The following is a 12,259-nucleotide window of genomic DNA, read 5'->3' as shown; positions in this document are numbered from 1 at the left end:
GAGCCCAATTCTGGGGTCTTTAATCTAGAAGAACTCCCCGTGACTCCACTGGAAAAGAGTTTTGCTTGATTAAAGCCCCCAGAATGTGGTCCTGAGAAACTAAGTACCTATGGAACTGGAGGGTGAGATGTAGTCGGGTAACTTGTAGGCAAACTCCTGAGATCTCCCTTCACAAGCCCCCCCCCACCCCCCCGCCCCCTCCTTCCCTTGCACTCTCACAATTATCAGTTCTGAGTTTGCCCAAACACAAGCGCACACAACAGGGGCTAAATGGACTGGACTTAAAGGGAAAAGCACTTTGAGAGGCAGGTGCTCCGACAGCTCCAAGCGGAGAAAGGGGATTAAAATGAGCTCAGTGGGCAAACCGAGGCCAGGCTAAAGGGATGCTGGAACTGGAAACATGCATTAAGAGCAGCTGTTCACTTACCATCTTGCCCACCTCCATGGCCAAGGGCTGCTCCTGGCTCCCTACCCTCGAGGAGAGAGCCGGCTCAGAAATCCTGAAGCTTGAAGATCACAATATCCAAGAAGAAGACAGGGCTTCCCCCCCGCCCCCCGCCCCCGTTCTCTGAATGCTCAGAGGCTCGGCCGGTTAATACGGTTCTGAAAAGCCCATACTGGCAACCTTGCAAATCAGCAACAAGCACCGTCCGAATGGAAATGCCGGGGCAGAGCAAGCATGCAGAGAGGAAGGTCTGACAGCAGGGCCAGCTTGCAGGCTGAGGAGTGCCCAGAAAAAGGCAGAATGGAGCTGAAGCTTCTGCTGGAAGCAAAGGCGAGGTGAGGGGCAACAAAGCACCAACTCCCACGCGCTCCAACCAGCCCAGGGATGGCACAGCCCCTTCCACAAGGAAACCAGAAATGCTCTGGCTGCTCGCTCGCTGGGGCTCATCCGATAGCAGGAGGAGGAAAAGAGCCTGCCTGCTGCACTCAGCCACACGCTGGAGTGTGTGATTTGAATAACAAAAGAGCTTCTCTCTCCAAGCCAGGAGGATGGAGCCGCTATTCAGAGAGCCAGTGGTGGGAGAGAGAGGGCGTGAGCGGGTGTGTGTGTGGCGAGGGGACCGGGGCTACTGACAATCAGACTCAGGAAGTGGAGGCAGGGCTCTCCAAAAAGTGGGATGGATTTGGTCTCCCTCTGCACAGATGCTCTCTCCTTACCACATACTCACTCGCCCAGACAGGGGCTTGCAAGGGTTAGCAGTGTCTTTCCAGGAAAACGACATGGGGTTCTACAAAATAAAATACGAGACCTTCCCTTCTAAGAGTGTTTATTGCTGAGTCTTCTAAGCCAAAAAACAGACGCGAGGGGAGGAGAAAGTGCAGAGGAGCAGCATAATTAGGGGGCTAGGCAGCCCTTCGGAGGCTGATCCACACAGTCACTCCGATGAAGTGGGCTGTAGCCCACGAACGCTTACGCCCAAATCAATGTGTTAGTCTCTAAGGTGCCACAAGGACTCCTCGGGCTTTTTACAGTCACTCCAGTCTCAATGCCTTGGCTGAGCATTCTCGGAACACGCTCGAACCCACACTTAGGTTTTTGCAAGTGGCCTGGATGTCCTCTCGTGGGGAGGGCCAACAATCAAAGGTCTCTTCAGCCCAGGAGCAATCTTCATAGGAACAAAGAGGCAATTGGGCTGGCTACTAGAGTCCTAATGCTTTCGACACAGTTTGTTACTGACTGGCTGCACAGTACTTGCCCGACATTTCTGACTGAAGGTGCATCCCTCAAAGGAGCAGGTTTGTGGAGCAACAAACAGAGGAGAGAAAATGCAGTAAAGAAACAGAGAAAATATTTACCTGCCTAGGGTGCGGGGGCTGAGTGACTTAATTAGTGTTCAGACAGCGCTTTGAAATCCTCAGCTGGGGGGCATTAGAGAAGGACAAAGGCTTATTATTGTGCTTCCTTAAATGCCCTAAAAATAGCCCGAAAGTAGATGGGAGGAAACAGAACCCACCACTGACATGCTGCCACTGCTTTGGGGAAGGTGGAGAAGAAACAGAGCAGTCATTTTGCACCCGCAGTTGCCGCTTATAGTGAAAAAGAAGGTGCAGGAACAGGAAGGAAGTAAAAGGAAGGATGGTCTTGTTGAAAGAAAAATACAGTCTTGTGGTTCTGAGTATGCCACTTACTATGTGACCATGAGAAATCACTCAGCTCAGTGGTCCTCAGTGACCCCATCTGGAAAAGAAGAATGCCACTACCTTCCTCCCCTGCCATGGAACTCCCTACTGTTCGTGAGGAGCACCAGAGAAAATGGTATGGTTAATAATAAGGCGGTGAAGAATCCCATATCCCACTCACACTGCAGAGAGAATCCAGGGAGGCAGAATGCAATCACCCATCTTCGCATTTAGTCCCTCATCCCCCCAGTTCTGAGATCTTCAGGAGTCCTCAGGCGTTCAGGTCCTCAATTTTACATCTCATTTGAAAGCCGACCCCTCCAAGACTGCTGTGTTCTCTAGCATCAGGGCATATAACTCTCCTTTGTATCCTTCCAGTTCAGTTAGAGGGCAACTTAGTCTGGGCGTCCATACAGAACAGCTCAACAGCAACTGGATATTGGCACTGTACTTCACAGCTCTTTTTTACCCTAAAAGGCACAGAAGAGGCTTGCAAAGGTGCTTGAGATGGTGCACAATGCCCCTTGCTCTCCCACAGCAAATGAACTGGAAAATTAAAGGGAAGGTGGCCCTGGAAGAGATACCAGCACTACATCTTCCTCTCTCCTGGCCCCAATCCCTCATTCAACGTCAGCTCAAACACAAGAATTATGGCTGCTCAAGGTGAAGCACGTCCCATCAAATGAAATGTCTTCTGTTCCTAGTAAGTAAATGTTGACAGGTTCCTACAGACCTTCAGGAATCCACCTGTAGCACCCAGCACAGAACATTAGCAAGGAGTGGTTTTAGACAAGAAGAATTTGGGTCAGACTGTGAGTTAACACTGTGCCCCCATCTAGGGGGGACCTTGCCTCATCAAGGAAAAAACTTCCTATACTTGTCTCCACTTGGATTTTACAGCAAGATAGGAAACTCACATTAGTTATCTCCCTCGAAACACACACCTTTTTTGGCAGTGAAGTCAGTGATAGCCATAATGGGACAGCTGTCCAGTTTTCCCCCACAATGAACTGGTGTTGACATGGTTCTGCAAGTGGGATGGGTACTGACATGCACACAGTTGGGCTGAGAAGTAAGACCCGTGCATGTAGATAACTCAATCATGTTTGACAAGCAGATCACAACTTGGCTACAAAACTAAGGTTGTACTTCTAGTGTAGACAGAACCTTAGTTCAAGTAGAGCCCCTAATTTTAACTCACGGGATCCTCATTCCATAATCCTGGTAGGACATCAACAGAGGATTCCATAATCCTCTGCAGTCTGCAACCAGCCCATGAATATGTGGCTTTACTGGGATCTGTCCTTTGAAGTATACATTTTGGCAGGAACACTAAATGAGAATTAGATACTCATTACGACTACTTGAGATAATTGGGTTGCAGTAGCACACTACCACCAAAAGCAGTAATTTTTCTTCCACTTTTGCTGGCACGAATACGTAGCTTGATTGCAAAAGGCAGCTCTGCAAAATCATTGCACAGCACCCCTCATTTAGATTGCCTCTCCCCGCAGCCTACAAATGCATCTATGGCACCACTCCGGGTGACGAAATCTGCATCCCACATGCCAGGGACAAAGGGGGATGCAGCAATGACAAGGAAGTCACCCCTGACTGGACCTGCCAAGAGCGTGGCAGTGTCTGTGCCTCCCATCTGAGCCTTGTTGATCATCAGAGGGACTAAGATGAGCTGTTTACTTGATGGACTATGAATAATGACACAGTCTGGGGCGGGGGGAAGCTAAGCAGGCACCCGCACCAGCAGGCAGTTGGCAATTTTGGCTTAAAAAGTATAAGCCGTTTTAGCCACACACTTCTCTCTGAAGCTTCCTAGATGAGTGATTTCCAGCCAGTAAAGCAGTGGTTCTGATCCTTTCCAGGTTCCTGTACCCCTTTCAGGGGTCTGATTTTTCTTGTGTACCCCAAGTTTCACGTCACTTAAAAAATACCTGCTTACAAAATCAGACATAAAAATACAAGAATGTGATAGCACACAATTACTGACAAATGGCTGACTTTCTCATTTTTACCATATAATTATAAAATAAATCAATTGGAATATAAATATTGTATTTACATTTCAGTGTATAGTAGATAGAGCAGTATAAACAAGTCATTGTCTGTATGGTATTTTAGTGTGTATTGATTTCACTAGTGCTTTTTATGTAGCCTGTTGTAAAATTAGGCAAATATCTAGATGTGTTGATGTACCCCCTGTAAGACCTCTGTGTACCCCCAGGGGTACAAGTACCCCAGTTGAGAACCACTGCAGTAAAGGATCCCACCCATTTCACTCCAGATCTAAAACTGTGTGTATACTGTAGCTGAAAACCACTCAGATTCCATAGCCACTTGAAATTTCACATAGCCCCAGGCACACTGTGATGCATTCAGTTGCTTTGCTTTACTTTATGTAGGTCACTGTTTTAGAGTAAGCACCCCACAGAGTGCTTTTGTCATCAGAAATCTGCTGGGAACTGGTCCAAACGTGCACAGGAAGTACAGAAGACAACCTGTTAAGTTACTAGGTGATCACGGGTTTTAGAGGTAAATTCATACAAGTTTCCACTTTTAAGTTCCTTCTCACTGCAGCCTGTCTGATGACAGCCTCAGAATGGGAGAATCCCCCACCACTGATGGCTGGCAGGTAGGATATCAGAATATGGGAAATCCATTCAGTAGACTGAACTTAGAACCGGAGTATGAAGGACATCAGCTTTGGTGGTTTCTGCTCTCCCAGTTTGTACATGAACAGCTAGTCCTCCGGCCTCAATGCCCTCCTTGGCTTAGTAACTAATGTCTCTGGGTACAGCAGAACTCCAAGCTGCAAGGTGATGTTCCTGAGTTAGCTCTGACTGAGCCACCCCCCATAAAAATAAGAGTGCAAGTGCCAGCTCCCCGAGTACCCGTCCACCACACTAGGTGTGTACTCGAGGTGGCTAGCCCCTCCCACGGTTTGCTTTGCCATAGCTACACTCTTCTTTCAGCACACTAGCTCAGTCAGAGCTAGCGCAGATCTGTCTCCTCACACTGGGAATGACACCTTCAGCTTGAAGTGCAGAATTACCCTATGTAGTTTACATAATATTAATATAAATGTCTCTAGTTCTAGTGTATGTGTATCACTGCCCTCTACTGGATAGTATGAGAACTTCTCAACTTTGTAACATAGGTCCTACACAGCTAACAGATTCTTCTTTAGCTTAATTGGTTCTATGCTTTTGGTGTAAGAGGATCCAGGTTCTGGCCCTGCTGTTGCTGTGAAAGTTCAAGAGGCCATGGCACGCAGCACAGCAGCTAACTAGGATCACAACTTTGTTGACACATTTAACTTATGAGTAAAGCTACGTTTTAGTCACGGGCAGAGCACGGAGACACACTGTCCCCCTCTCCCCAGGGGCGCGCAAAGACGTGCCAGCAGCCGGCTGCTTCCGGGAGTGGCGTGGGGCCACGGCATGCAGGCAGCCTGCCTGAGCCCTGCTGCGCCGCCGGCCGGAGCCTGCACCTCGAACCCCCTCCTGCACCCCAACCCCCTGCCCCAGGTCAGAATCCCCTCCTGCACCAAACTCCCTCACAGAGCCCGCACCCCTCACCCTCTCCTGCACCCCAACACTCTGCCCCAGCCTGGAGCCCCCTCCTGCACCCAAACTCCCTCCCAGAAAGAAACTAATAGAACAGCTGTTCTAAGGTAAGAAGTAGGCTATTTTGAATTAACTATATTCTACATGTTTTAAGTCTGAAATGTAACCCCAGAACGGCTTTATGTTAATTAAAAGGAAAGTTTAGTATAACGTTAATAGCCTCGATGCCATAATTGTGATCATTTTGTTTTAAATTAGGAAAAAGACGTGTATACAGGGGCCCCACAAAATCGAATAGCCCCGGGCCCACAGGAGACTTAATCCGGCCCTGCAGATTGCCACCAGCCCTGGACTGAAATCAGGAGACCAGTATGTGCCAGAGTCAGACATCTGCCAGCCCTGCATTTCTCCTCTCCATGCAGAGTCAGCACATTCATGTAGGAGAAGATACAGGACTGAGAAGCTACCCAATACACTGATAGGCTATTTGGCATGAGTGCTTCCCGGCAGCTCTCCGGTAGCGTGCAGGTGTGTCTGGAGCCTGGTGAAGACCATAAAAAGGGCAGGAAGGTAAAGTGCATCTCAGCCTTCTGAACTTCATTCTGCTGTCCCTCTGGGCTGCTGGTGATAAAGACCTTCCACAATGATGCCCTAAAGAAAGATTTGTCATCTTTATGCCCAAATGAGTTTGGGAGGGATGTATGGGAACCAGTGCTCAAATTACGGCTAGGAGTTGTGGGGGCTGAGCCCCTTTCTACTGCTAGGGGCCACCTCACTTCTGTGGCATGGCCCCAATTCCTGCTCACTACGGTTTAAAGCACGCCACTTGACATTCAGGGGCCCCTACTCCCCCCCCGCCCATAACTGGAGCACTGATGGGAACGTCCCTGCCAATGGGATATGAACACTCAAATAGATGAGACAGCCTGTTTCTCCCATGCACACCCCAACACAAAAATCAAAGCCGGGCTCCCAGAGTCCTTAACTCAGATGCTATGATTTAGTCCCCTTCGGGGAGCCCCAGTTTCCACTGAGTACATCGGAGAGAAAATCTGAATTCATATCCCAGCCTGCTCGGATGTGGGCTGCTGATTTATTCCTCAGCCACCCTTTCATTTCCAGGAGCTCAAAGGGGTGGCCAGCACATAGCTGGCTACGGGGTCTCATGAGATCACATCAACAATGTGAAGAAGGCCAAACCACTGATGGCAGGGTACACAGCAAAGGATTCTAAAGGCCTGGAACAGACACACAGTGGGCGGGGTTGTGTAAGCACTCTGTGCATGTACCCCATTCATAGCTCATGGTGGGAACCCGAGAATGGCTTATACGATGAAAGGAAACTTCAAGGAGAAGGAATTTGAAAATGTGAGGAAATAAGTTAGAAAACACTGTGAAAGGGAAAAAAGTTTAGAAATTAAAATCCATATCACTTCTCCGCATGGAGGGTGCTTAAAATCTCTTATGCGAGAGAGTCAAACCAGGAACCAAAAACACAACAGAAAATAACCCATTACAATTAAATGGCAATATGCTAGTTTACTGAGGCCAAAAGAGGAAAAGCAAAAAAGTATCTCTCTCCCATTCACAATGCTGATAGAATTAAACATACAGCTGGGCAGGCAAACTGCATGATGGAGATTTAGCGGGTCAAGAGGAGATCTAAAGATCAAATGGCAAAAACAAGGGCAAATCATAAAATAAAAATACATGAACTGTGGGAAGGCTGTGGGAGAGTCCGCAGAATCTGTCAGGCCACCGTGGTGTGTAACAGGGGCAATGAAAGAGAAAGAACCGGGCAGTGTAGGGCATCCCTACTCCTGGGTTACTTTTTGACAAATGAACGGTGAGGCACTGCCAGAGGCTGGAGGTACAAAAAGCGACTGAACAACCTGAGAGGTCACAGCCAGTAGCGTAGCTGGGGGGGTGGAGGGTGCAGGGGAAGCAGCCGCTTCCCCTCAGCACATTTTCCAAAAGCGGCGCCTTAGTTAGGGGTTACCATGGCGCCAGCAGGCGCGGCCCACGCACCGCTCTGAAGCTTGGCCTGCCAGGCCGGCGCTGGGCTCCTGCAGGCAAGGGGGGGCAGCACAGCTGGAGGAGCCATGGGGAGGGGGCAGCACGGCCGGAGGAGCCATGGGGAGGGGAGGCGCGGGGGCAGCACGGCACGGCCGGAGGAGCCAGCCAAGGGCCGGGGGTGCGGAATGGCTGGAGGAGGAGCCAAGGGGGGGGCGCAGAGCGGCCAGAGGAGGAGCCAAGGGGGGGGGCGCCTTTTTAATGTTTGCTCCCCCTGCTCTTAGAACCGGGCTACGTCACTGGTCACAGCGCACCAATCCCCTGGGCCTGACCCCATACATCCGGAGAGGGGAAGCCAAGGGTTATTCTAGCAGCACCACTAAATTTCAGAGGGAGGTTAATCTTCATGCCATTTGCCCCATTAATCATTTTTTAAATCACCTACTCCCCTTCAAAAAAGTCTACAAAGCACATAGAAAGCCTAAGTAGAGGCAATGTCCGAAATGCACCTAGCAGGGGATGGTTAGTATGAGAGCCTTGGGGACGGGATCATCTCACGTATTATAGATTCTGCCGCGCGGAGGCGTGAATCTCTGGGGATTTGCTGTTTTGTCAGACTATTAGCATTGTTTGGAATATGTTTTTCTTGTGGTGCTATACACACAATGCAATTTTATACTAATGCACTAGCCTGACACACAGCACAAATCCCTCTAGGCGTGTGCACTGCGTGATGCCTTGTCTAAATCTCAGTAGCGGCAACTTACGCTCACCCAGCCACTCCTTATTGCTAACCAAGTTATTGGCTCTGCTCCCTGCATTCACAGATGCCCTGCACTGCTCCGTTTCCTTGAACTTTCTTCACATCACATCCTATACCGTGAAACTCACTGGTGACCACGGATCTTTTCGTTCAAAGTGCAGGTGTTGGATAGGTAACACACTTCCTCGTGTGGTGCTCTGTCTCCCTCTAGTGGCTGGGCCACACACAGAGGCTACTAGTTGTGAGCTAACAGAGGTGGATCTTTTAGTAAATGCTCATAGTTTTAGATCTAGAGGTCCTAGGTTCAATACTTGCTGCCGCCACTGACTGCTGCAGGGGCATAATGTTGTAAGTGGGGGCCTATAGGGGGATTTGAGCAGGCTGTTTTTCCCAGCTGGGGTGGGGTGGGAGTGTAACCCACACCCACTCAGTGTGCTGCTCTTCCCCCCTCTAGTGGTAGCTGGGCCACATACAGAAGGTACAGCCTTGGCTAACAGAAGTGGGTCTTTTAACTCAAGCAGTAGAGACTCAAGATTTTCGATCCAGAGGTGCTGGGTTCAATCCCCACTACCAGCAACCCCTTCAGAGATGTTCTGTTACCAGGGGTGTGGATTAGATAAAGATTGCCAACGTTTTCCTGAGCATTGAAGATCATACATGTAATCTGCCACATTACTTCAAGACTATGGAAAGCTCCTTTTCCAATAAGAGCCTTGGCTCCTCCAGACAGCCCAGGCTGAGGTCCATTACAACTAGCCCACTCAAACTGCCATTCAGAATCAGTACGTTCTAGTCAGTGTCATTCAGCCAACCACAGAAACCAGTGCAGCTATGGACAAGTAGGTGGAACAGTCGACATATACACGCAGCAGATCATCAACGGAGAGGAAAGAGAACTGTGCATGAAGACAAAGAAGATGCTCTGAAAAATGTGTGAATATTCAAATAAGGGAATGTGAGAGACAGTAAAGTAAGCAGAGATTAAAGTCAGCATAGAAAACAGAAAGGAGCGGGATCTAAACATGAGGAGTGGAATCTCCACCACAGAAAACAGGCTACATGACACACATTCCTGCATGGCTCATTTAGAACAGCCGTGACTTGGAGGGGGGAGGGAATGCCCTTACAACCCCACTGACACTGACCTATTTCCAGCCAGGCCTCAGGGGCCTTTTGCCACATGCTCTTGGTCAGGGTCAGGTGGCTGAGGGGGAAGCTTGTTCTCAGATCAGTGGAATAACCTTGGACTAAGTGCTGGCTGAGGGGAGGGCTGAGACACTGTGATCTCCTCTGCCCACTGGGAAAATAGGGGCAGGTTCCCTCTTCCCCCCACGCACACTGTAATTACATCCATGGCTCAGATGACAATGGCAGCGACAGCTGCAAAACAGCTTCACTGAAGAGAGTTGCCAGTCTTCCCCTCTTGCCCTCCAGCAATTCAAAACAGCTGCTCCTCTCTTGGCACATCTGCTGTCCCTCCAGCTGAAGTGTTTGTGTTGGTCCTCATGATGTACAGTACTAACCTTTGTAATTAGCACTCCCTTCAGCGGCAGGGGTGAAGGCAATGCACATGGATTACCAACAATCCGGAAAGCATACCCTAGAAAACCAACAGCAGAGGCTGAGGATGTCCTATCCTCCAGGAACTCAAAGACTGCAGTATGGGCTCCACCTCAGATCACTGGGCCACCACCCCATCCAACATCCTATCGGACAATGGCCCACCTGCTTCAGAGGAAAGCAGAGAAGCCTTATTATGCATCTAACTATGCAACTCAAACCACATGAGGAAATTTCTTCCTGCTCCCAGCAGGAGGTCAGTTTACTTCCTAAGCCTGGGGCACAGAGACCCCTTACCACATATCCCCAAAGTTCACAGCCTCTACTATGGATTTATTCGCCCTGATGCAGATCAGTCAGTATCTTGGTCAAAAGACACGGCCCCGGCCACGTAGCAGCTGCCAAAACAAACGCTGGAAAAGAAACACACCCAGAACCCTCCCACCTCTCTCCCACCCTTCACACCTCCCCTGGAGCACCAACAAGATTGGAAGGGGGTAAGGGAGGGCACACAAAATTCTGATTGCCATTAATAAGGGCGGGGAGCGTTCAACACCTTCCTTGAATCTTACAGAGATCTTTGTCTCAATTATAGCCTTTGGCAGCAAGTTTGACAAGTTAATCATACGTTATTTTTAAAAATATTTCCTTTGATCAGTTTTACAGTTCTTGCCTCTATTTGACTGAGTGCCCCTCTGTGCTCCTCTTTATGGGATGGAATAAATTGAAAGCCCAGCAGGCCTTTACTATACCATCCATCCATGACTTTCTATGCTCTCTCATCTCTGGTCTCACTTTTCACTATTCCAGATCTAAAAATAGTTCTAGGCCTTTTCAACCCTCCTCCAATGGAGCCCTCCTACCTCCTGGGTGACTAATAATCTTTGTTGCCCTCTCAATCTTTGCTGTATTTCTTGAGTCTTTTTTTGAGATGAGAGACCTGAAACTGAACGCTGTTCCCAAGGCGAGGACATCCCATGGATTTGCAGAACAGACATTAGAATACTTTTCATATTCTTCTTTGTCCCTTTTTAATACAGGCGAACATCTTATTTCCTGTTCTACCTTCATCATGCAGTGTGGGTGAGATTCGCCTCTGCACAAAGTTGGTCTTATGCAGGATTTAGGTGGTTCGCACACCTTGAGCTGGCCCGTGCACAGGGGTGAATTTAACCTAAGCAAACCGCATCACCACGCCATGGCCACCTAGGCCACTTTCCTCTGCAGAGACACTTACTTCCAGACCCATCTCTGTGGATGAACAGTTTAAGCTGCTCCTCTCAATGCATGTTACCCAGCTCCTGACTGGAGCCAGTTTCAACTACCACTGTATTGTCCAAATACCTACTTTTGTTAGGACTTTCTGGAGTTTATGATCCTCCTCTTGCACTTGAGTTATTGATACAATAGCCCATAATCTCCCCTTTGATATGGTAGAATTTCAGCACCCGGACAATGATTTTTAAAACTCACATCAAATTACTGGCAAAAAATACCCCAATGCTATTTTCAGAGGCGTGCTGTGACAGGGCCTAACCGGGAACTCACATTAGCCAATCTTTGACTCCTTAGTCTATCATCCAAAGAAGTCAGCAGGGCATTACTGTGCAAATATAGATACCTATTTCAGAGCTTTGCACAGTATCAGCAGAGGCTAGCATAGATTTACGGAGTGGTGCACTGTGGGTAGCTATCCCACAGTTCCCACAGTCTCTGCCGCCCACTGGAATTCTGGGTTAAGCTCCCAATGCCTGATGGGGCAAAAACATTGTCACGGGTGGTTTTGGGTACATGTCATCAGTCGCCCCTCCTTCCGTGAAAGTAACAGCAGACAATCGTTTCGCGCCAGACACCAGGGCAATTAGAAGAGCACAGCAAGGCGCGCTGCGCATCAGAGAGGCTTTGAAAGTCAGTTTCATGACTGGCCAAGCTTCGGTATGACAGTTGTGTGTGTTCCTCCTTGATGCAAACCCACCCCCTTTGTTGATTTTAATTCCCTGTAAGCTAACCACCCTCCCCCCTTCGAAATAAAGTAACTATTGTTTTGAAACCATGCATTCTTTATTAATTAAAAAGAAAAAGAGATAACGGACAAGCTAGCCCGTATGGGGTGGGGGAGGAGGGAAGGACAAGGCCACATTGCTTATTGTAGCCACATTAAAAATCAAACTTTTTGAATGACAGCCTTCTGTTGCTTGGGACATCCTCTGGAGTAGGG

The 12,259-nt window shown here is 48.8% G+C and overlaps 1 protein-coding gene across 3 annotated transcripts in view; it reads right to left on the bottom strand.

Moving 5' to 3' along the window:
* Positions 1-12,259, bottom strand: part of HIP1 (huntingtin interacting protein 1) — a 132,599-nt gene that overhangs the window by 72,624 nt on the left and 47,716 nt on the right. Inside the window, exon 1 of one of the 3 annotated variants that reach the window (XM_026658406.1) lies at positions 428-492. The exons of the other annotated variants lie outside the window; for them this stretch is intronic. Coding sequence (XP_026514191.1) covers positions 428-445 — 18 coding nt within the window. The 5' untranslated portion in view covers positions 446-492. Of the gene's footprint in view, positions 1-427; positions 493-12,259 lie in introns of those variants that run through there. 3 annotated transcript variants of the gene reach the window in all.

This window comes from Terrapene carolina, unplaced genomic scaffold, assembly GCF_002925995.2.
Source record: "Terrapene carolina triunguis isolate 2854851 unplaced genomic scaffold, T_m_triunguis-2.0 Scaffold440, whole genome shotgun sequence".
Lineage (NCBI taxonomy): Eukaryota > Metazoa > Chordata > Testudines > Emydidae > Terrapene > Terrapene triunguis.
Note: the sequence above shows the minus strand (reverse complement) of the source record. Positions and strands in the feature narration are given on the sequence as shown.